A 24,522-nucleotide genomic window follows, 5' to 3' on the forward strand; every position below is an offset into this window, starting at 1 on the left:
CTGCACAAACAGAAGCAGTTTCCTATTGCAGATCTCCAGGCGCTTCCGTGAGACTTCTGATTTTCGTAACTGGCCGTCAGCCAGGGACAACTGTCTTTTCAGTTCCAGGATGTCCTCCTGAGATGGGGCCAGAGGAAGAAGAGAAAGGGTATGATGACGCTCCAGCCTTGGCTTTTGGAAACATCAATTTATGACATTTGCTACAAACAGAAAACTGCTGTCCTTCTAGAACAGACAGTGGAAATTATACAGATTATAGCAGAGACCCAGAGACCATGCCAGCCTTATGGTCATACTCAACAAATGATGTATGTGCTAAGTTCATTTTCTCCTTTATAAATAGAAGGATGGGAACCCACAGAAGAAGGGGCAGGACAGTTGTTAGCCTGTTCCCAGGCTAAGGGGTTGCATTACCGCTATTTCAGAGATGTGTTTTGCTTTCTTCCCTGCCAGCTGCATCTTCAGTTCTGCAATTTCAGCTTCCAGCAAGTGGATCACCTCCTCATAGTCCTGCTCCGCACTATGAGCCTGTCTCTGCACGACCTCTGCCATCTGCAGCTTGCTGTGCAGCGTCCGGTTCTCGGAGAGGAACCCCAGTGCTTTCTGGAAGCAGCAAGAAGTTCTGGTGAATGCACCACATCCCCCTCAGCTTCCAATCACCAAAACCACCTCAAGGCCCCCAGCAATCTCTTCACTAACCTGGTTCAGTCTCTGAAGCTCATCTTCCATTGACTTCTTGGTGTTCTCCACCTCTTTCAGGAGAGACTACGGAAAACATTTTTACCAGATTAGAAGCAATAAGCGGTAGGAGATTCTCTAGAAGATGCCCTGGTCTTGTAGCTCCTACCCACCAGAATAATATTTTACAGAAGCAGTCGTGTGCACTCTCCCCCACCACAGTGCTTTTTGGGCTGCAAACTGGACGCCTGCAGAAATCCACCTGGACCCATCCACCATGGTGCTAACAGCCATGCCAGCAATCTGCAGCTAGGTCGGGATGGGAGGGAGGACAGGCGGTGCTTCTGTTATTCACGGACTTGAATGATTTGTGAGACACATTTTTGTATTTTTAAATGTATTTACTCGCTGCTAAAAAGTGACTGCATACTTTCAGTACAAATAAGTTTTTATTTGGAAATTAAGGAGAGGGGAGAGTGAGAGTCTCCTTTGTAACAAGGAAAGCGCAGAATGTAAACTGGTGGCTTCTTAAGAGGGACAGGCTACACCATCACCCTCACGTACGACTACAGAGAGCTACCGCAGAAGGCACCAGCCAAGAGGCTCCACCTTTAGCCTTCGGACTTCTTGCCGCAGATCCATCATTTCCAGTTGCAGCTGCTCCAGCTCCTCATTGCCGTTACAGCTGAGAGAGTCGAAGGTCTGCAAGGCAGAGGGACAGACAGCATCATGCACTACTTATGCTTTACTAAAGGCATGGGGCTATATGGCAGGCATATTGTTTTCCATAGCCAGAATAACGATGAATCAAAATCACTTTGAAAAGGAGTCAGCATTTTTATGCAACAGATCAAAAGGCACATTAAATAATTCAGCTGCAGGGTTTTTTCACTCCACTCTCTGATCCCTGACATAGCTGGAATAGTTGTGCTACAGTGAATTTTCATTTTGTGAACCAGGTGAAATGAGTTGGAATTGATTAACTATGGCTAATTTTCCTTATGCATCACTGTCAGGCTGCTTCCTTCATATAATCCCATAGATAGTGTTATTTCCTTATTAAAAATGAGAAGTTTGAGGTCTTTTATAGAATTTCCTGTAATTGAAATGATTGGCACATAGTTCTGCCTTCTCTTTGTAACTCTAGAACAATTTAGCTTTTCTTGTCTCAGAATTTCATGGATTTCACACAGGAGATTCATGGATTCAGTGTAGATGAGTGTTGGACTGACTGACCGGAGAGTGAAAAGCCGATGTATCCAGCAAACTGGCCACTTCGTGCTGTGTGAAGAGCATGGAGTTGGAATCCAGACCAGCCTCATCCAGCTCCTCCTGCATCAGATCCCTGAGTGCTTGGAGAAGATCTGTGAAGAGAATCAGTTTTTACTGGGCTGAAAGAGAAAAGTGCTGTGTGTTAGGAGAAAATGCCACTAATTTGGGGGACATCTGCTGACTGCAAAGCAGAGCAGGTTTAGAGATGCCAGTCTTCCCTAACACTCCTGGGTTCTTCAGCAATCCCATCAAGTTTAAATAAGTTGTTGACAACCTTTACTAGACTTTTGTTTCTTATCTAATTGAAAAAATTTAAACTTTTAAAAACCAAAAACCACCATATATTTTGGCGGTGGAGTGTGGTTCTCAGAGTTATAAAATGTTAAGCCAAAACCACATTTCTCTGACAAAAGGCACTGGCTTGCCTGCTGGCATTTCTCATGTTGCCGATTTAAACAAATAACAACTCAATGATTTCAGCACTTTGGAAAGGTGTTAAATTGACAAGTCTGAAAATCCAGATTCATTTTGCTTTCAGACATGGAGGAAAGCATGGTGCAAGGGGCTGCATGGACAGATGGGAGCTGGCACAGCGGAGAGGAGGCAGCACTGGAGTCTCAACCCCTCCGGTCCTCAGCACCTGGGCTGCACGAGGAGCCAGAGCCTTTGCACAAAAGCAGCATCTTTACTGCCAGCACAATTGCCAAATACCCCTAATCATCCTTATTTATATTGCCACAAACTACGAAGCCAGTCGCTCTTAGGAGAGGTGCATGGCTCTGTAGCCCATCGCTCACGCTGCACAAAAACATCCATGCAAGAGGTGGTGTGCTTTGCAAACCTGTTCTGTCTGGTGGGAACGTTGCTAACGGCTTTGAATTTTTGCGAAAAAACTTCTAGGGAGCAGACCCTGTGGGACAGATGTGCTCTGGCAGGTCACAGACAACAGATCAAGCTTTTATTTTCTGCGTGTGGCCTGGCCAGCTCTTGCTAGGAAAGCTGAGGTTTTAAGGAAAGCAAGCCTTCGCACCAACTTTCTTTTATTCTGATTTTTACATATGCTTCTACCAAATGACTCCTTTGGTATTTGTGACTTTTCGTAACTGTTCTGAGGCTACAGCAATACCCAGGCAGGTGTCTTACCTGCCACCTTTCAGCAGAAGCCTCTCTCCTTTCTTAGCTGCTAGCAAAGCTACACAAAAATGAAAAAGCCCGTCATGTGCAGAGCTGCCCGCTCACCTCCGTAGGCCACCGTCCCCTGCGAGTCTGTGGTCAAGCTTTGTCGTAGCTGCCTCTTCTTCTCCTCAGTCACATCCAGACCAAGATACTGCAGAACCTTGAGCAGAAACAATGAGCCTTTAAAAAGAAAAATACTGGAAAAGCAACTCTTTGAAGTAAGTGCTGGGAAGACACTTAGTGCTGGGTTTCTCCTGAAAGTGGTTCTCCAGGCAGCATCTCCCAAAGGAGCAGTCTTGGGCTTGATTTCCAGTCTCTCCTCTCCTACATGTGTACAGAAATGTCTATTCCTGAAGACAGGACACATCCCCATCCCTTCAAGAACATTTTGTACAGACTGCAACCAGATTTGCAGCTATGACAAACTGTCAGGAGCTTTATCAGAAGCTGGTGGAGCTGTAGCAAGGCTCAGCTGCCAAGAGCTCAGCCTCTTCTCTTTCTCTTACTGCCCAGGAACTGTTTGGGATCAAGATAAAAGCTATTCACAAAGTATTTCCTGTGGCAACTGGAGACACTCAAACATTGTTTCATCTTTTGCTCTCTCATTATGCCTGATGCCCCGTCTTCTACTGATGCTTATCAGTTCAACCCCAGGGCACCACACAGAAGCAGATAAACCTGTACAAACCCCACTTCACTGCCTGTGGCAGCAAGTAAAAGCTTTTAAAAGACAAAGTTAAGCTCAGTGGACTCTGGGAAAGAGCCTGAGTTAAATGTTTGCCTGTCCCAGGCTGCACACACAGCTCATCCAGCGCCTCCTGCATGGTCCCCAGGAAAGGGGCTGGAGACGAGTCCTTGCTCACATTGCCATCACCAGCAAACCCGTGGGACCTGTCCACTCTCACGCGCTGCCCATTTGAGCCCCACCTCCTGCTCCTGTGCCTGCCACCCCTGTGCAAGGCGGTGCTGCAGGCTGCTGGGCTTTGGGATGCTGATGCTGGCACCTGGTATGGGTCACCTCAAAACCATCTTGGGTTGTACTGGTCGGTGTGCACATCCTGACCCTGGCACCGCTGCGGCTGCCCGCTCGTAACCCTGGCTTTTAAAAGGGGAAGCCAAGCCTCCCCACGCCTCCCACCAAAGAGGAGCTGCTTTTATACCCATGCACAGCAGAGGTAGCTGCGAAAATACAATCTTAAATCCCTTTTTAGGAGAATTAGGCAGGCTCAGAAGAAAAGTTCCTGCTTGCGTGCTGCCCTCCTGGGAGGCGAGAACAGCAGAAGGGTGAGTGGGGCAGCTGCCGTCGGGCGGCAGCAGATGCTCATTCCATTGGGGCCTCCTTGGAGTCCCCCCAGCCCTGCAGAAGGGGCTGCTTTCCCCGTCCCCAAATACCAGCAGTACCCAGGGGGGACATGCACCCCAAAGCCAGACTAAGGGCATGGCCCCCCCAGGGGCTCTCTGCCCTTCACCGGGGTCTCAATGAGCAACTGGGCAGCTGCGCTCCCTGCCCTTTGATGGTGCCCGTGGAATATGTTTCCCAGAAAATGCTGAGAGGAGCAGCGGTTCTGGCTGGCTCCTTAGTGAGATACCTTGTATTTCAGCCTTCTCTCGCCCACACCAGGCTGCTCAAGGCTACTCCAGCAGCAACAGCAGCACTGGAAATTTTGGAGGGCAGCTGTCTGCATCTACTGCTCTGAGTCAAATGCATTACGTCCAAGGGAGGTGCAACTGCCAGGAGAAGACTTCTGGAGCTCCCCAGAGCATTGAGAAATAGCCAAGATGAGCCAAGGTGTGTTTAAATGCCCCTTCAGACATAATTGGGATGTTTCACTGCACCTTCTTCTCCCTTTTTACCTTTAGAGGCTGGACCAAACCTCCAGCAAACTTGACTGAAGAGCTGAGACCCTTTCTTTTCCTGGCTCTTGGTAATAAATACAGTTTGGTGGCCAACTCTTATGCCTCCATCTCAAAAACCAGATTAGTTGCAGCACGTGAGCGATGTGATGCTAATAGGGAAAGCAATGTTCTGAGTACCATGACTGGCTCTGCACCTCACATCGCCTGGGCTATTGCTATTCCCAACACAGCCCAGTCAGCATCCTGGAGACATGAAGGGGAATTAGGCTGGAGCAGGCTGTTTGGCAGAGGATGGTGTACAGGTAGATTAGAGCACTGACCAAGTGCTATAGCTTTATTCCGTGCCATCAGTCAGACTGGTTCTCTTCAACTATATCTATTCAGGTTTGCATTTTTTAATCCCTCCAAAACACAAGCGACATAGTGACCCCCCATGCTAGCACTTGGCTCGGTCCTCACGTGCCTGAGTGCAAGAATCAAAGCTGAAAGATCTCGATCGGTTCTTTCACAGAAAAGCAATACAAGGAGACCATTCACGTAACCTTATCATGCTTGCCAATAATGTGGCAGCTGGAAGCAGGGAGGTATCACACCAGTGGACTATTTTCTGTGTAGCGCACCTTGGGAGAGGAGACCTCGCTTTGGGGAGAGGGACCCATTCCACTTACCAGTTCCAGTTTCCCATCCTTGAGCCGGATATGGGGATCCAGTGCTACTTTTCGTTTGGTGCCTGAAGCTGCTTTATGATTAGATGCTGAAGCAGGTGCTGAAAAAACAAAAAAAAAATGTTAATGCAGGAGCACTTGAGTAGAGGAAAGAGGTACCTGCAAACCAAAATTCAGAACTCTTGTTGCATGAAATAGAAAGTGTGTACAGCAGGCCAAAAATCAAAGACCAGGATTTACTAAATCCAGTCCTGGAAGGCTGAACTAGGCCATTGTTGAAAAGACTGGATACGGGGGCAAACCCTTACTGAAAATTGGGCTTCTGCACAGTTTAAAATGGGACATTTCATCCAAGGACCTAGGACTGCAAAAATAGCACTTTGGAAAATTCCAATCACAAATTTTTGTGCAGTCTTGGGCTCTGCAGTTATGGTGATCTGTGAAAAAAAAATAAATCTGCCTGGCTCTTGTCTTCTCTAATTGATTAAGCAAAACTGAAACACTACACTTTATAAAATGCAGCCTTGGCTTTCATAACACCGATGGAAAAGGGAATCAATGGATTAAAAATGATGTGGAAAAACACTGGTGCAAGACTTTTTCCTTCCCCAAGACCACAAAAAACCTTGAACCCTCTTCCATCGGTTGGGCAGGCAGGTTTTTTGGGACCTACATGCATCCAAGGCAGAGACAGAGGGAGAAGGAAGCAGAAACAGCAGCTGCTTTGCTGGTGAAAAGCTGTCATGGGCTCAGGAGATCCAGCTGCTGACAGCTGGCTCATCCTTACCGGCACTGTCTTCACAGCTGAAATGGCACAGAGCACAAGCCCTGCTCTGCCACTTGTGCTCCTCCATCCCTGGAGAGAACCCCACCTTCTCCATTACGATTAACCCTTGTCTGTAAGGAACTGTGACATTCTCTGGGAAGAGGGCTGCAGAAGGAATTAGCTGCTCCAGAGCTCCCCTGCCAGTCTTCAGCAAGGTGGAGGACAGCTGTGCCTGCAGCCCTGCTGCCTGCCCGCCCCTGCTCACCGTCAAGCTATCAGCCCAGGTTGGTGACAAAATTCCTTCTCGTGCCAGTGCCACGGGATTTGCCCAGGGAGCAATTTCTTTCACCTGCCTGGGATCTGATTAACATCATGGGAAACGCTGTCTTGCCGAGTAACTCTACTTCTCCTGAACCTCTCAAGTGCTTCTCACTGCACCCTCCTCGACCGTCAGGGCAGAGACCAGGAGCAAGGAGAAGGCAGCAAGAAGCAGTGGAGGTCCTGCACAAGTGTGATCCTCCTAATCCGAGTATTCATCCACTCTGCTAATGCCAGCAGCTGGGAAGCAGCAAGAGGTAATAAATGGGTTTGCTGGATTGGCCACCAACAATTTACTCTCCAAGTTCAAGGGCAGAGCTGTTACCCTTCGATGTGTGGCTAATCAGGATTAGCTCCACGTGGCTTTGCCGTCAGCTCCGGACACGGAGAATCCAGGGCATCCATCAGGCACCCAGAGAGAGGCAGTCCCTGGCCCAGGCTCCAAGCCTGGCTGCTGCTCTTTCAAAGCCAGTTGTCTTGTTTTCATGGATGACAACACTGACACAAAGCCTCCTCGGCATTTCACATTAAAAAAACCTGCATGTAATAAAATCCCCTAGCTAAGTCAGGAAGTGATTATGTCATTGCTGTTTGCTGGATTGCCTACATGACCCAGAGCTTTGCTGCCTGTCACTGGCAGCTCTGGCTGTTGGTGGTGGCCACCTAAAAGCTTACCTGAAATCAAGGCTGCAGGACGCTTGGAGCAGGGAGGACAGACTGAGGGCAGTCCCTGTCCCAGGGTTTCTGCAGCACAGAACATGGAAGGCAAAGGCTGGAGCCTGCTGAGCTTGCCCAAGGTGAGACAGGCATCCCTGGGAGCAGAGCGCTGACGGACGCCCAGCCCAGCACCGTCTGCTCCCTGTCTCTCCCACTAATCCCAGGTATGGACTAAACACAATTTACCTTGCAACACTCAATCTTAGCCTTCCAGATGGAAATTACAACACGGCACAGGGATTTGCAAGCAAGGCTAGCGCCTTGGTAGCGCATGGGGAAGGAAAGGCCATCGGACTTGCGGCCGCCAGAATGATGGGTAGCCCTTGCTAGGGACTCGCTAGGGAAAGCCCATCTTTTCCTTGTGGCAGGGGTAACCTTCATATCATAGGCACATGGGTAATCTTGCTGGAGGTCATCTTCCTGGACACTGGAGCATTGAGGTTTCCTGCGGTTCCTTGAGGGACTTGTGAAGCTACAGAGTGATTTGAGTTCACCCTCCGGTTGCTGCCATCCTATTAGGTGAACAGAGTAGGTCTCTCCCGCAAACGGTAAGAGCATGGAGAGAAAACACAGCATGGAAAAGTAAGCAAAAAGTGTAGCTTGGATGTGGAGAGAAATCTGACTTGATCACATCTGTAAGCAATTTCCCAGTTTGACCAACTGAGGGCATCCTTAATGCCTGTATAATGGCCGGAGTTGCTGCATACGTTACAGCTATCATTAATTGACCTTTTTTACACTGTGTCTCGGAGGACCTCTCATTCCCATCAGAAAGGAATGTTGCCTGCAGTGAGACCTGCTGCATGCAAGTCTGATGTGATCTTTGCATGTGGGCAAAGATGCTGCTGCAAATGAACCACAGGCTGAGAAGGAAAGAAGTTGTCTCCTGTGAATACCTTAGTCCTCCAAATGACTTAGTAAAGAATTTTGTTACTATGGACAAACATGGACATAACTACTACCCGTTGGGTAAGCCAAGCTGCTACCTTCCCTCTCTCCTAGCAGGCTGAGTCTCATTATCACCCCATTAGATTCCACTACAGTTGTATAATCACCGATCAAAATTAATTTCATCAACTTCAGCACCAAGGAGCCAGGGCTGTGTTTGTCACCCACAAAAAAAGAACAATTTAGCAGGACTCTTACCTGAGACGGTAAGCTCTGGTGGGCAAATGTCTGGTGACAAAGAAGGCACAGGAAAATGATTTTCATGTCTATTCTAGAAAAATAAGACAAAACAGCACAGACAGTCGCTAAGCCGAATCTGTTGGTGTAAATAAAGAGCAGAAGATAGAGGTGTTCAAGAGAGAGCAACCCATCTGGCCCATAAAAAGCGAAGGCACCACATAGACCTTTTGTGCAGATGGGCCAAAAGAGACTCCCCGGGTTTCTCTGGGAGCACTCGGCACAGGGACGTTCCTGAGCCATCTCAAAATCTCTGGTCACACACAGAAAAATGAGTTTGTCATTACTGTAACTGTGGCTGAGAGCCGAGAATGAATTTGACCTTGCATGGTTTCTCCATAGAGCTTCTCCCTAGAGCTCTGCATCCAACAGACCAGCGAGGTCCTGAGTCTGACTGCAACCAGTTGTATTATTTACCCAAAACACATAATTACCACAGTGAGAATGACGGGAAGCCAAGACCTTTCTGAAGTGCCAAGTCATGGCTGAAAGTACAAGCAAAAGGGAAAAATAGAGGCACAGGGTAGATATGCTAGGCAGCACCAAGACAATGCTTCCACAGCTGAGAACTTGGATGCAGAGAGGGCCACAGGACTGGTGCTCAGGACATACAGACAGGTAGCACGGGTCCCTGAGCACACTTTCCCTAGTGTGGAAGCCCAGACCTCATTAAAAATTCCATCTTTTAGCAGTGAAGTGAGGAAAGGAGCAATTTAATTCCAGCCGGCAGTGTAATTTCCTACAGATGCACAACATTACACAAGCACACCTTCTGCTGGATGGTGAAGGATCTAACTATACCACTCAGCTATATGTATATGGGCTAAGGCTGACTTCCATAAGCCTGTCTCCAGCCTGGTACACCCAAAGGCAACATGTATATGACATTCTTGCAAGTCCATGTCTCCACAGGGTCTGGAAAGAGACATATTTTGTGAATGATGCTTGTATGAAAGGAACATCCAGCTGGTCCTTTCTAAAGGAAGTTTATGTGGAAGAGGGCAGAAGATGCACCAAGCATTGCACCTGTCCAGGAGAGGAGCGACAAATGCACAGAATCCAGCCACAGACCTAAATTATTGTGAGGGTTGTGTGGTTAAACCCTGTCTCACCACACACAGCTCGAGCGCTTGTTTCTGCAAACACAACATGGAGCTAAGCTTCACAGGAAGAATGAGCCTGGCTTATCATTAAACTAGTGAAGAACAGAAATGGGCTGCTTAGGAATGCTGCAGATTCATCCTTATCAGAGGTCTTTAAGAATAAAGAGTTGTTCCTGCCTTTGGGTAGGAGACTAGATCAAACCGACTCCTGAGATCCCTTACAGCTCTGTGACTGGTATGGAATGAGATGCAGGCTGCTATCCACAGAAGGGTTTTGTTTTTGTAAAACCTGAGATTTCTGAAACAGGACTGAATGCAGGCCCTGGAGATGAAACTCCTCTCGTTACCTCCACAGATCCTTCGCCAGCTCAAACCCAAGACAGAAGAAACAATATTTCAGATTTAAGATACCGGGCTGAAAAACAGGGCTACGTACATTGGCATTACAGACGCTCCACAGTCCAAAAGGACTGCCACGGAGTCCCTAAAGAAGAGTTTTCTGGTCAAAGAAAGATCACAGGACCGATGTCTGTGGGCTTAGATAATGAACTTCAACCTACCTCTTGGGACCTCACGTGGACCTTCAGTCTGCAGGAACTCAGACCGTTTCCCACAGCCTTTGGAGGTGGCGATGAGACGTTGTTATGAACTGATAGTCCAGCATGTAACCGTGCCCTTCCAGGAATAAAGGCCACTTCTGTGTTTCCCTCGTGTCTTAAACAAACAACAGATACAGAGCATTTTATTAACAAAAAAAAAAAAAGCACAAATTTGCAGAACTTCCATGCTTGTGGTTGTTTCTCTGGGATAATCTCACTTAAACCCATGTAGCCTGCACCAGTGTAGCTGGATCTCCACCAGCTGTGTTGCTTGTTTGAACCTCAGTTCCATTACAGAACTCTGCTGGGCAGTGATAGGGGATATTCATGAGGACCAGAACATTGGGAAGGTCTAGATTACACTTCAGGATGATCCATGCATTCAAGACTTCATTATATGACCGCCTATCAGGACCATCTTGAAGCATCATTTAAGACTAATAAGCCCCATGCTTCTTGAAGGCAAACATTGGTATGACATGAAGGGTTTCTGTCTAAGACTCAACAGCACCATGATGATGCCAGGAAATAAGTTGTATGCCTACCTGAGTTTGGCTTTTGCAATTATTTTTCTGGCCTCTTCATGTGTGCTGCCCACCAAAGAATCTTTATTGATAGCGATTAGTTGGTCACCAGGTCGGAGCCGACCATCCTAAACAAAGGAGAAAGTCACAGCATTGGGAAGGAACATCTCTCTGCCCAAAGCCTTCTCCTGCAACACAAATCCTCATTAGTCCGTGCAAAGCATTATTCGTCTATTCTTTGAAAAGCTGTTTCAGAACAGCTACAGCGTCTAGGAGAGGTCCCCATTGCAAAGTTACTGAGGATCTCCATGCTGACTTACCTTGTAACAGTCACCATCTGGCATAAGCTCTTGAACATAAATCATGGGGCCATCAGGCCTGTTAGATCCACCACTGATTGTCAGCCCTAAGCCGGAGGATTTTGCTATAGAAATGCTCTGGATTCCTGATTCAGTGGAGTAGCTGCAAGGGAGAGATGTTAGCAGGTGACTCAAGGTGATCTGGTTTATTTTCCCATGTCGCTGAACAAACTCTGCCTGGTTTTCTTTCTGTGCGTGATCCTTCTAACTTCACCCGACCTTTTCTGTCTCTGCATCTTTTCTTCCACCCAACCTTGGAAAGAGGAGGTGAGGACTCTTGTTTCTCAGCAAACATTGTTCAGCATTAGGAAGATGACTGGCATAATCCCAAATGCTGGCCAACACCCCTTTGCATTTAGAAAATAAAGAGAGAAGAAACTAAATATTTAAACAGAATGTATTTGGCACTCTTAGTTTTTATAGCCAGAAGTACACAAAGGATCAATGTGGTTATTGCTTGAATCCAGCTAAATCACCAGAGAGCAATTTACAGATTGATCAACTATTAAGCAGCCCCTAGCAAATGTCAAAGTGAAGCGCAGGATACACAGCTGACTGTGTCTTAACTGAGGTTTAGACTCAAAATCTTGCAAGATGCCCTAGGAAATGAGCCCTTAAGCACCTTCATAGCAGTACCCACCACACTGTGATTTACTTCTGTGGCAGTGGTACAGATGACTTGCCCAGTCAAGGATGTACTGCAAATGGAGCAGTAATAAGGTTGGACACTACCCTGGAAGAGCTGCCTGCTAGACAGGACCCAACAGACCACCAAGACCAGGCATCTCCGTGCCAGGAGGGAGGTTTAGCAATTGCAGTAAGTGCTTGTGGGAGCAGAGATTTCACTTATCGCCCGTGGGCCAGCGGGCAGCATTGTAACAGGGAGGTTTTGGGGAAGGATTCGGTGGGACCGAAGGGTCAGCAAGCCTTTTCCTCCTAATGGGCTGGGTGCAGCTGGCTTTTCTCCTTTTCAGTTTATTTCCGTAGCAGCCACTCACAAAATGGTCTGCAGTTTCTGGTCCTTCTTGTGTTATCTGATAACTTAAGACACAACGACAGCTGTGCATCCTGTGCCTCACAACGACATCAGCATGTAACCACCCTGTGCTCCCCAGTGATGCCATCCCCCATGGTCAGACACCTCAGTGACAGAGCAGTGGGCTGCCAGCACCCCCCAAAGTGGCAGTGGGACCCCGGGAGAGCCAGCTGGCTTTGCGGGGAAAAGGGACTGCATTCATGCAGCATGCGTCTCAGTCTCATGAAAAAACATCGCTCTAAGAAATATTTTGGGAAGATGATGTCACAAAATACAGCATTAAAACCCTCCGTTCAAATCAAAATATCAGACACTAACTCATATCTGAGTCCTGTTGCTCAATGGTGTGGCAGGACCTCAGATGACACCACCATGAGAGGCCACAGCCTGGGGACAACCTGCGGTGAGGAGAAGGGGTGGCAGCCACACGTGTGAAAAGACCCATGGCCCGAATTACATCTCTGCAGCTGACCACCAACGGTCCGTGATTTCAACCGGCTCGTGCTGCTCCTAGAAGACCACTGGGACCTGGCACCAGCATGGAGACAAGCAGAACATAGCACAGCGTGGCAGTGTTGAGCAAGAAGGCCACCAAACCAGGTCCTCTCTAGCCTATGTCGCAGCCTGGAGCGGGTTAACAGCAGGGCAAGGATGTCTAGTTTGTCCAAACCAGCTGCCAAGTAGATGAGCTGGCCTCTCCTCTGTAAGGGTCTCTCACGCCATGCAAGCAGCTTAAACCTCAGCCAAATATTTGTCCTCTGCAAATCCCTAATAAGCTGGTATTTAGCAAGAGGATTTACTGGTTCTGCAGTGAGGGCTGATTCTCTTTACCAGCGACTTGGCTTGTTTACGCTGGCAAAAGGAGGGAAGCTGCAAGCTCTGGGGACAAATGGTCCCACTTCCATGACTGTTAACACCCTCCTAGCTGTCCCTCTTGAGAAGGGCAACCCCGAACACTCTGGAGACGAGACTCCACAGAAAAACAAGCTCTGCCTGTACAAACCTATGATCCTGCAAAATATGAAAGGGCCAGATGACCACATGAAAACACATGCTCCAGGAGATGCTCTGGAGACAAAAGGATGCAGTGTCTGTAGGCAACCACTGTTGACTCCAAAGCAAAGGAGTGTTTGCATCGAGAGGGCAGTGCTTGTGCTCTGGTTGCACGATGTCAGCGTGCCAGAAGCAGGGCAATAGAAAACAAGCTCCTGAAACACCTTCCAAAAGTACCACTGGCCTCGCAGAAACACTCCACTCATGACATTGTTTATAAAGGTGATGTGCCGGGTCCTCTCAGCTGGCTGTAAGCCGCAGCTTCTCCGTGAGTTTCAGAGGGGAGGAAGAGGAGCCATTGCGTGGTTAACCATATTGCAGACACATTGACTGCCTCAACAGGGAAGATTTTTCAGCTCTTGGGCACAGGCTCCCAGGAACAGTCAAGATGCCACCACAACAAGGACTTCTAGAAGATGCTGTGGTCTCCTAGCCATACTGTGATACATCAGTATAGAGGACATAAGGATGTACAAAGCAGTTCTTCAAGCACTGAAATTATTTACCGGATCTACCCCTAAGACAGTGTTAGACATTCAGTGATATCTTCATGACTGACCAAGGGACAGGCCTTGTGGGGTCGGCCCGACACGACCCGTACGTACTGTGCATGAGGGGGGTGCGCCAGGTTCCCGATGAAGGGGCCGTGGGAATTGGCAGGGCTCAGCAGCAGCGGGCTCTGAGAGCGCGAGGAGGAGCCTGAGGATGTACTTTCCAGGTATCGACCTGAACAACAAAGTCAGAGTCAGTCCAGGGAACGCAAATACTCCAGCATCATTCTGCTCCCCTGCTCTACCACTGGGACCTAACACTGTTGGTCTAGCTTTTTGAGGAAAACCACATGGTAGTTGAAGACCTCAGTATGTTGCTGATGGAGAGGAAACATTCAGCCTCCTCGGCACAAGTCTGGCATGGGACCGTCACCCCTCTGCCAGCCCTGCATATAGCTCTGCCATTGGGGAAGGGTTGGCAGCTGTCTGGTGGGATGCCAAGTCAGAGGGACAGCTTCTTCCCCCAAGCACATGTGATTTGATGTGTTGGCACCTTGCTTAGGTTAACCTTGTTGCATCTCATTAAACAGTTCCCATTTGCAAATGAAAAATAATGATCATGGAATGAATGATTGCTGAGATGCTTTGAAATCCATAGCAGAAAGCTGCACCTGTAGAGACAGGTACTGATGGGATTACCTGCCCAACATGTCAGTTAAGCAGAGTCTAGGGATCTGGGAAGTGGTTTCAACCCCAACTTAATTCTCCTTTCTTCACCCTGAGGAGGCCGGCTTGCTGCCTTGCTTTGTGCGTGCTCTGTGCAGGCAGGACTGCCCATGCCTGCTGCTCTGCGCCAGGGATGCACTAAGTGCTCGCAATAAGGACAAGCAGGACTTCTCTTCCTTCAAACCTCCACCCAAACACCTACACAAATCCAGTCAAAACAACACCGGGATAAAGAAAACTCTTGGCAAAGAGAAGGGCTTTTGGTTTCCCCCCCAAAGGCATGCTGAGCTACTCACTGCCGCCGTGCAGGATCGGCGAGCTCCGCGCTGAGCCAGTGTTGCTCTGGGAGCCAAACTTCTCCAGCAGTTCAGAGAACTCCCTCCTGGAAACAAAAACAGGGTATAGTCGGCTGCTGCTCAAAACTATTACCCACCTGATCATACGACAACGGTGCCTCTGATGGCAGTGACTTACGAACCAAATCTACAGAGCTGATGCCCTCCAGCAATGGGGAGCAGACAGAGCTTCCTCATGCATAAGGATAACCCTCCTGGTTTCAAGAGGCTGTGCAAGGCTTAGGGTCAATAATCAGTCTCATGGCAGTGCAGCTTTCCTGCGATGGGCTGGAGCTTTGGTGTTCTCCTTCCCTGCCCTGGAAAGTGTTCAGGGTGAACAAGGGCAGGAGGAGCTGGGAAGGGACATATGGACAGGCACCGGTGGTGAGGACTGTCCTTCCTGAGAGAGGGCAGATGAACACAGGAGCCCTGCCTTGCACCCCTGCCTTACACCCCACTGCATGGACCCTCCTGGGAATCAGCTGGAATAATTTCACCTCCAACTCTAAGGCTCAGAAGTTTTGCTAACACGCCACAAAAATTAAACAGACTGTCAGAACGAGCTGTAACTATGCAAACATAAAGATGCTTGGCCTATTTATGACTCCTTCTAGGATAGATAAATGTAGATTAGTCTCTATTTTTTTTTTTCCTACTTTCCTAGACAGAAAGGAGATCCTGCTAACTCTTGCTGGGGTAAAGATGGGAGATGGTTTCTGGAGCACATGTGAAAGAAGCAGCCCACTCTCTGAATCCCTCCATGGTGATGTCCTCCACAAACCTCACAGGCTAAACCCTTGGAGCATAAGACCTTAACAAAGACCTGCATGCATGAAGTGCAGGCTTCTGTACTTTTCCCAGCAGCTCGTGGCTGAAGATGCTGAGCCAGCAGGCACATGATAAATTTACAGGTATCAAGATCAGAAGGTCTTGTCAGTGAATTCAAGAACAGGGAGGAATGGCAGCCCATAAACGTTTAGCATGATCCTTCTGTCTTGACGTAAAGCTCTCTGCAAAGCAATCTCATCCACAACATCCTCTGGAAAGCTGGCTTGGTGCCCAAGTGCCTTCATTAATGCTTTGCTTCCAGGCTGACTTTGACCACCATGTAGCTACCCAAGCGTGTCGAGTCCTTGATGAGCTGTAACTGCCTGTACACAACTTTGTGTACAGGTGAATTGCTTCATGACCTTCCTTTTGCCAAGTGTAACATGCTGAGTTTTTAAACCCCACTAAGAACCACCATTAACCATGTTTAGCAGCTGCTGCATAATTTCTCTAACCCTTCTTTGAGCTGCTATGAGCCTCTCACATCCTTTTGGATGAGGAGGCACAGCAAGGGGATGCCATGTTCAAACATCAGCCTCCTGTGCCCATCCCTGCCACACTGGCTCTTTGCTCCCAGGAGCATGCTGTCCCTCTGCGACTCTGTGGTCCTCTCCCTTCATAACCCAACACCAGCTGATCAATCCAACCTTTTGGCAGGGAGAAGAGCCTCAAGGATGACTGATTTCTTGCATGTGTCATTAAATAAGCAGGGAGGCAATGGGGAGAGACCCTGAAAGTGTTGTTTCTGTGGCCGCAGTAACAACATTAGATGTCTGCTTTGAAGGCATGAGGGAATCCCCATGGGAAGATGCTTTCTTGATGCTATAGCCACTGGAAAAGCCTGTTTATGAGCGGCCAGTTCTCAGACTTGGCAGCCAGACAAGCTGAAGACTGTAGCAAACCAGCCACAGCAAAGTTTCCTCAGCAAGGAGACTGCTCTTACACACAAGCAGACGTTGTGTCATCTGCGTACTTTACCAGGACAGATGTTATGTATTATTGGCTAGATTAGTCTCAACAATATTAAATGATGAATGAATCACCAGCTCCTTAGGTTCCTGCTGGAAATGCTCTCAGTAATTTACGTCTTCCCTTTAACAACCAGCTCATTAACAAACTTCAAAGACCACTGCCTGCCTTATCTAGTATTGCCATCAAATGTATTCCTTATTCATTCCATTTAATGCTAATTTTAAATCCAAATGTCACACAATACTTAGTGGAATGCCTTGGTGAATCCCAATACTTTGCATCAACACTATTGTCTTTATCAACTAAACCCGTGGCCTTAAAAAAAGACAACTACTTTGTTGTTCAGAAACCCCACCTTCCACAAAACTGTTTTAACAGGCAGTTTCATAGCGTTAGACGCTGAAATAGATGTTAAAAGCACTGAGAAAGTGGAAGGACAACTTAGATCCTTTAGCAGTAGGACAGCGGTTTGCTGTTCTGTGGTTCCCTGGCTTAAGCCTTGGATGGATCGTACCTTAGCAGAATTTTTCCAACTTTCCAGTAAAGTCTCTGTATTTCTATAGGTGATTCATACTCCCGTTTCACTGATAACTCATGCAGTGATGGCCTTATCCCTTCCTGACCTCTTGCAATGGCAGGTCTAAAACGCTGGAAGCTAACGTATTATTTCCAGTGGCTACCAAGCCATCAGCAACTGGGATTTTGTTTTGGGATGGGTATTTCTGTGGTCATCTATTGTTACATTTGCCTCAGATAATAACCCATCAGAACACAGAACAGGTTATGAACTTAAAACAAAGGCTAAAAAAGTCTTAGTCAATGCAAATGCAACTAGTCCGGCAGCTCTTATGCTCTTTAAACCCTGCTAAACAATGCAAAACCAATCACCAAGCCATGCTGTCAAACTCTGCTATAAGCAAGGGCACATATGACTTGAGAATTCTTTGTTGTTGTTTATTTCATGTCGTTGAGTTCATCCACAAAGGAGTATTTGTCGTTATTTGCTCAGGAGCCTGAACAATGAGCTCAGAGCCCCGGGTTGCTTTGCAAGCCCGAGTCCACCCCAGCCATTTGCTGTAAGGACGATGTGACTAAATGCTACATCACGCCCCACTGTCCCGGCTCCTGCTTTGTTGGTCAATACTGCAAGCCCCAGTTCCACCAAGGACATAAACACATGATTAACTTGAAGCACACGCTTACCCTCGCAGCAAGCAATACGCTTTCTGGTGCCGGTCTCCTGAGAATTAATTTTGTGCTCAGTGCTGTATTTGAAAGAATTTGCAAGTGGGCAGATGATGCTCAAACATTGCCAATCAATGAACAAGTACGCTGAAGGAATGCCAACAGGTCTTGCTTTGCGCTTTCAGACACAAAGAGGCTTCAGAAGATGGCTTTAGTATTTAAAATTTGACCCTTACTAAAACATTCTGAATTGTCAGGTGCCTCCAGAACTAAAATGCCCAGCTTAATTAAAAAAAAAAAAAAAAAAAAAAAAGAGTTGTATTAGGTGGAAAGTTCATTCTAACAATCCCTTCTCTATCTCTTTTTCACTGCATCGCAGACATTTGAGGTCTGGAGAATCCCTGTAACAGAGCTCAGACCCGGACAGCCTTCAGCCAGCCCCATGGCGTGGAGTGGGATAATGGGGTTTGCCGGCAGCAGCCAGCTGTAGGACGACTTTGCTGCAGATTAAGCAGCTGGGGGTCAATCTTCCACCAGAATATTGTTGGTTTATCTCATAATACCTTTTTGTCCTGCCCTTTTGTTCTTGGGAGAACAAAGGGTAAATCCTACATCAAAGGTTATGTGAGAGCACAGTGTCTGGAAAGCTCAGCTGTGCACCACAGCTGGGGGAGAAAGAGGAGCCTGTGACACTGGCTAAATTAATAGCTTGTCTCAAAAAAACCAAAGCCTGCGGGTCAGTGGGAACCGTGGACCCGAAGCACTACAAAAGCATCACAAAAGCAGATTTTCTCACACCCAGCTTGCAGCAGCTACAGCATTTCTGCCGCTGTCTAGGTGGGATGATGCTCTGGAGCAGCAGCTCCGGCACGGAGCCCAAGTCCATCCCGACACAGTCCTGCCGGGGACAGGGCTGCACAGCGCCAGCACAGCCCGAGCTGTGAGCCCTCCTGCACCGGCTGTGCGGGCAGCACGTCACATCGCTGCTGGGCTTTGCTTTTCCATTAATGCCTAGGAAGCGGTGACACGCACAAGAGCATCTTGGCTTCTGTGTAAAAGGATGCGTGTTTTTGCCCCAAAGAGCAGCCAATGGACCCTGGGATGCCCCAGGCTTGCTGGAGTCAGCCCCAGCACTGCCTTCCAGTTTAACACCAAGGGCTCAGACGAGCAAATCCATGGGCTGAGCTGCCACTGTCACACGCAGGAAAAAAGCAATTACCTTGCCTTCACACCAGGCTGGGCGTGAACTCCAGCAACAGCCTCTCTGCTGATTCCTGGACATTGGGTGTGCCCTTGCAGAAAAGCAGACTACTTTCCTTATTGCTTCTTGTGCAAGCCCTATTAATACAACAACCCATTTTCACCGAGATGACTCTGCATGTCATGTGGAGATGCAAGGTATTTAGCATTTTATCATGCGAGTATGAGGAGGTGCAGCACAAACTGGCTTTCTCACAGTGATAAACCTGAAAGACCAGGATGATATCTGTGCAACGCATAGAAACAAGGAACTATTGTAACTTTCAGGCTGAGAACGAATAAACAATAATTATGTGCAAGCAATAAAATTATCCTCATTAGCTCAAGATGAGCACAGACAAAAATCAGATCCAACCATCATCCAAACCCAGCATGCCCGGCTCTAAATCTAAATTTTCTGCTTTAAGCCCTAGCATTACTGCTGCTCTCTGCAGCACATCTGATGCGACAGGCTGAAAACATGCATCTTATACACGCCAGGACTGAGTTCCATTAAGAGCACAGGTAATTTGGGCCTATAATTAACTCCAGGGACAAATAATAGCGTTTATGAGTCAAATTCACCCGAGGGCAACCACAGCAAAATGCTACTCAGCTGAGTCATTGGGAAAATTGGCAGGCTGGTTGGATCGTCTTCCAAACCCTGAGCCATTTTGTTTCCTCCTCCAGCGTGCCTTGTGCGCTCAGGGTTTATGAAGATGACCTGTGCAAGAGTATCTGGAAATACGCTGAATTACACTCCTCCCTGCGTCTTCCTCCAGCTTTCACGTCTCATGAGCCACTTTGCTGGGCAGTGGGAAGGTGCTTGACTGCCCGCTGCGTGTGGGAATTCACGGCACAGCATCTCCATGGGTATCACCTCCAGAGCCGACAGTCCCTGGGAAGTCAGAGAGCCCCCTTCAACCCAGACAGATGGCTGTCTGCTCGCCCACGCTCAAGGACAGACTTAAAAGATAATAGGGCATCAATAAAATAAAGACAAAACTAAGGGGAAAAAAAAAAAAGTAGAAAGCAGAAAAATCCTTCCCCTGTTTCCACAGCCCTTAATCCTGGAGATATGTATTCGTGTATTAAACAGTTTGCAAGATGATTATGTAAGTGAAATCTCTGCAAAGCTTTTTTTTTTTTAAAAAAAAAAAAACCAACCTGATTACTTTCCCACTCCCACCGGCTAACCTTTTGCAGATTTAACAGATAACCAACAGCAAGCAGAGGCCAAATAAATTGCTTAAAGTTTCGCTGCCCTCCCAGTCTCCCTCCATCGGTTTTCAAGCAGCTCCTTTGCAGGGCGATTGGGGACTGCCGACAGATGCCCGAGGGAGCTGGAGCTGCCAACAAAGCCAGGCGTGCGTATGTTTTAAGAAACATCTGCTGCAGTTTAAGATATTAGGAGGCACATCAAGATGCCTGAACAGCTTGGAACAGATCAGCATGGGTGAAGGCAGAAAACCTGCTTTGGGGGATCTGGCTGAGAAATAAAGTATTTCGCTGAGCAAGTCCTGCTGCTGGTGGGTGCAGGGAGCTGCTCAGCTGTGGGAACCCATCCCTCTCCTGCTGGGGACCAGCCCTGGCGACAGCCACCCAGAGGGGACAGCCCAAAATGCCACTGCCACTGCTGCTCCCCCTGCCCTGTAAGGTAGGCGCCGGGGACTGCCGTGGCACAGAAGTGCGTCCTGCGCATCCTTACTCAGACCAAGAGAGTCTAGCTCTGATGACCTGCTCGCTTCACCCCGTGCTTCCTCAGCAGCTGCTGAAGAACTTGCTGTTAATAAAATAATTTGAGATGTTATTTTCACCGGAAGAGGGTAGGGAAAATGCGGGCCATCATTAATAGCAAATAATTCTTCCACCAGTATATTACTGTGTCAAAATTAGTCTCACCCCTGTCATTACAGCACTCTCACTATTCTGCTAAAGCAGTAACGCTCCACAGCTGCTGGTGGATAAGGAATGAAACCACCATCTCCGACACTAACGGGACGTGGGTAAACAAACGACTTGGTGATCTTCAGCCACCCACACGCAGTGCAAAGCCTCAGCACCACCAGCCTGCCTGCCCACAACCACACTCTGCCTAAACCTGCTCTCAGCCCTGGTGCACCTCAAGTTTCCAGACCTGTGTTTCTGTTCAAGGGAGAGGATGCTCCAGCACGTTGTGCCAAATCTTCCAGGGGTGTGAGCAAAGACCCCACTAATCCTATACCTTGGTTTCCATAATGCTGCCCTCTCTCATGACACCATCATTGTCCCACACAGCTTAAATCCAGCCAAGACCAAACTGAGCTCTTTCCTTCTCCTTTTGAATACTCCAAGCTTCTCTAGAGAAAATAAGGTTTTCCAGGGAGCGGCGAGAGGAGAAGTTTCAGGGAGAAACTGCTCATCCTCCCCGAGAAGGAGGGATCCCCTGAGGAAGGGAGATCTTAACGTGTCTAACTGGAAAGGACAAGGAAGATCTTGCTGTCCCTGTACCTCTTCATCCAAAGCTCTGTGCAGGACATGATAAGCTGTAGGCAGCTCAGCACCACACAGCAGAACTGCATGAGCCAGTGCCACCCTGCAGCCAAGGCTGGAGCTGCCCTGGTCCTTGCTGGGGAAACACCTGTGGAAATCTGCTCGATGCCAGGATGCCCCACGGACCCAGCACAGTCTGGGCTGTAGCCAGGTCTGCAGCTGGGAGCCACCAGCTTTGCTTCCCTTCCCGTTACAGCTCCAGCGCGTTCCCACTGGTATACAGTTATCAAAGACCCTTGGCCACCTCTGTCTTCACCATGGACTTTGAGCCTGGTTAGCTCAAAGGTAGTCCAGCTGTGGTGCCAACAAGTGCCATGACCCCCTTCCTGGTGCAAGCTGACACTCCTTACCTGGCATCGTCATCGCGGGCTATAAGAAGGCGCATGTGGCTGGTGGCCGATGCCGTCCTCAGGATGTCCACGGCCCTGCAAGACAACGACCGCAACACGTCAACGCCAGCTCACAGCGATGCTCCACCGAGTTTGCCCAGCCACATATCAAAGCTAATGGCAAACTGGGCAGAGAGTCACAGCCTGGGCAAACCCCATCAGCAACCAAGTGACCTTTTTTTGTCTGGATGCCTGTGACAGTTCTGGGCCCCTCACCACCAGACAGACCTGGAGGTGCTGGAGTGAGTCCAGAGAAGGGCAACGAAGGTGGTGAAGGGTCTGGAGCACAAGTCTGATGGGGAGCGGCTGAGGGAGCTGGGGGTGTTTGGTCTGGAGAAGAGGAGGCTGAGGGGAGACCTGATCGCTCTCTACAACGACCTGACAGGAGGGTGTAGCCAGGTGGGGGTCGGTCTCTTCTCCCAAGTAATAAGTGACAGGACAAGAGGGCATCATCCGAAACTGCACATGGGGAAGTTCAGGCTAAAAATGAGGAGGCATTTCTTCACAGAAAGGGTCATTAGGTGTTGGAATGGGCTGCCCAGGGAGGTGGTGGAGTCCCCATCCCTGGAGGGGTTTAAGAAAAGACTGGAGGTGGCACTTAGTGCCATGGTCTGGTTGACACGGTGGTGTTAGGGCAAAGGTTGGACTCGATGATCCCAGAGGTCTCTTCCAACCAAGCCAATTCTGTGATTCTGTGATATCCCTGTTCCCTACCGTGGCAGCGGGATCGAAGGGCAGCCAAGTCACAGCCTGATTGTCCCACTTCTGCAATAAATTAGAAGTCCCGAATAGCAAAGCAGACCCAGAAGATGCATGCGGTGGTAAGCAAATACCTCCCAGGACATCTCCTCCCTTGAGAAGTTTCCATCTCAGAGACTGCTGCTTTCTGATTCGAAAGAGACATGTCCCCGTGGGAGTCAGGGCAGTGTGCTGGGGGCCAGACACAGCCTCCCTGCAGCTGCAGAGATGTCCTCGGGGACCTCCTTCATCAAACCCAGCCGCTCGGGGGGGGGGGGTGAGAGCAGCTCCTCGTGCTGCTTCCCAAGCGTACATCCAGCCTAAGCACACCATGCGGGAATGCAGGGCAGCCAGCAGGCTGGCGCCACGTTTAATGGAAAAGGGGTGCCCCAAAAGTGTGGTACTCCTCTGGATCAGCTAATTATTTTCTTGGCAGGGAGCTGAGGGGCTGGATTGCAGCTCCAGAGGGAATCCACTGCGCAGAGCAGTGCTGCCGGGCTTAGGCACTGGCTAATCTGTGCTGGGAGCTGCAGGGCTTGCTGGGAAGCTGCAGCAGATGGAGTGGGGGTGCCAGGAGCTGTTAAAAAACGCACTATTTTGGGGAAATGTCTGATTATCTCACAAATACAGTTTGGGTTCACCAGTTTATTTTTATATAGAAACTTTTCATCTCGTAATTCCCAAGTTGGCTCTTGGGAACAGTGCTGGCTGTTCAACAAAAAACAAAAAGCGATGCCCTGGTATCCTCCGTGCAACCCGCAGCTTAAACCACTTCACAGAATTATACAAAAGCAACAGGAATGCAAAATTTCCATTTGGCTATGGTACCTCTCACTTGTAACCCCAATTAGGGAATCTCCATTGACCTCCAGGATCTGGTCTCCTGGCTGCAGGCGCCCTAGAAAAGAAAACTAATGGATAGAAACTGCAGAAAATACAGCTTGAAGGGACTGGGAGAGGTTGGGCAGTTCCTCCCTTGCCCAGAGACAGGATGAAATATGCATAGGTCATTCCTGCGATGCTCATCCAACCTGTTTTTCAAGATGTCCGCAGATGAAGTTTCTGCAACCTCCCTGAATAACCGATGCCAACGTTGCAGCACTTCCTTTGCTGTAGGAAGTTGCGAAAGTAAATACCGAAAAATGCAATAAAGCTTTTACTTAATTCAGTTTGAGGTCAGGTAGAAAACCACGAGTGGCACTTCCACCTGCTCTGGATTTATTTTTCTTTATTAGATAGAAAAATAATGTAATATTTGGGAAAAAAAAATAGTTTTGACTTAAGTTATAAAAGGTGAACTCTGCAGACTCCTGCCTAATACCTGCTTATTTGATGACACTCAGAATGAAATCACTGGCCCAGAGCAGAACTGTATTTGCAAAAGGATCGCGGATCATTTTGGGGCTACGGGCAGTGGGAAAGGACAGGCAGCAAAGTGAAGGTCTTTGTGTGGTAGAGATGGATCTTGCTTTAAAAACACGAAGCAATCAGACATATAGTGAGAAGCCAAGCCAAGGCTGCCGTCGGACGTTACAATGATTGCCACACTAAAAAAATACCCCTCACTGCTGGAAAACGTGGGAGGAAGCACCTGAAATGCCTAATAAGGCAACGTATAAAATAAATATGCTGGATTTTGGCTTTTCTCAGACTTTGTGGTACTCTGCACCACATTTAACTCACCGTCTACGTAAGCAACACCCCCTGGAAGGATCCTCTTCACATAAACTCCATATTCTTCTCCAGTGAGTTCCTTGATGCCACCGATTACCTTAATAC

The 24,522-nt window shown here is 48.4% G+C and overlaps 1 protein-coding gene across 1 annotated transcript; it reads right to left on the reverse strand.

Moving 5' to 3' along the window:
• STXBP4 (syntaxin binding protein 4) lies at positions 1–24,522 on the reverse strand (the record flags this gene model as incomplete). The annotated part of the gene is made up of 12 exons (XM_009697797.1): positions 1–117; positions 415–603; positions 700–765; positions 1,288–1,380; positions 1,915–2,042; positions 3,190–3,286; positions 11,181–11,322; positions 13,914–14,034; positions 14,822–14,907; positions 21,967–22,041; positions 23,572–23,641; positions 24,427–24,522. Coding segments are annotated over 12 exons (1,280 nt in total), but the record flags the coding sequence as incomplete, so codon positions are not given.

The sequence above is a fragment of the Cariama cristata genome, unplaced genomic scaffold (genome assembly GCF_000690535.1).
Source record: "Cariama cristata isolate BGI_N322 unplaced genomic scaffold, ASM69053v1 scaffold12473, whole genome shotgun sequence".
NCBI classification, from domain to species: domain Eukaryota; kingdom Metazoa; phylum Chordata; class Aves; order Cariamiformes; family Cariamidae; genus Cariama; species Cariama cristata.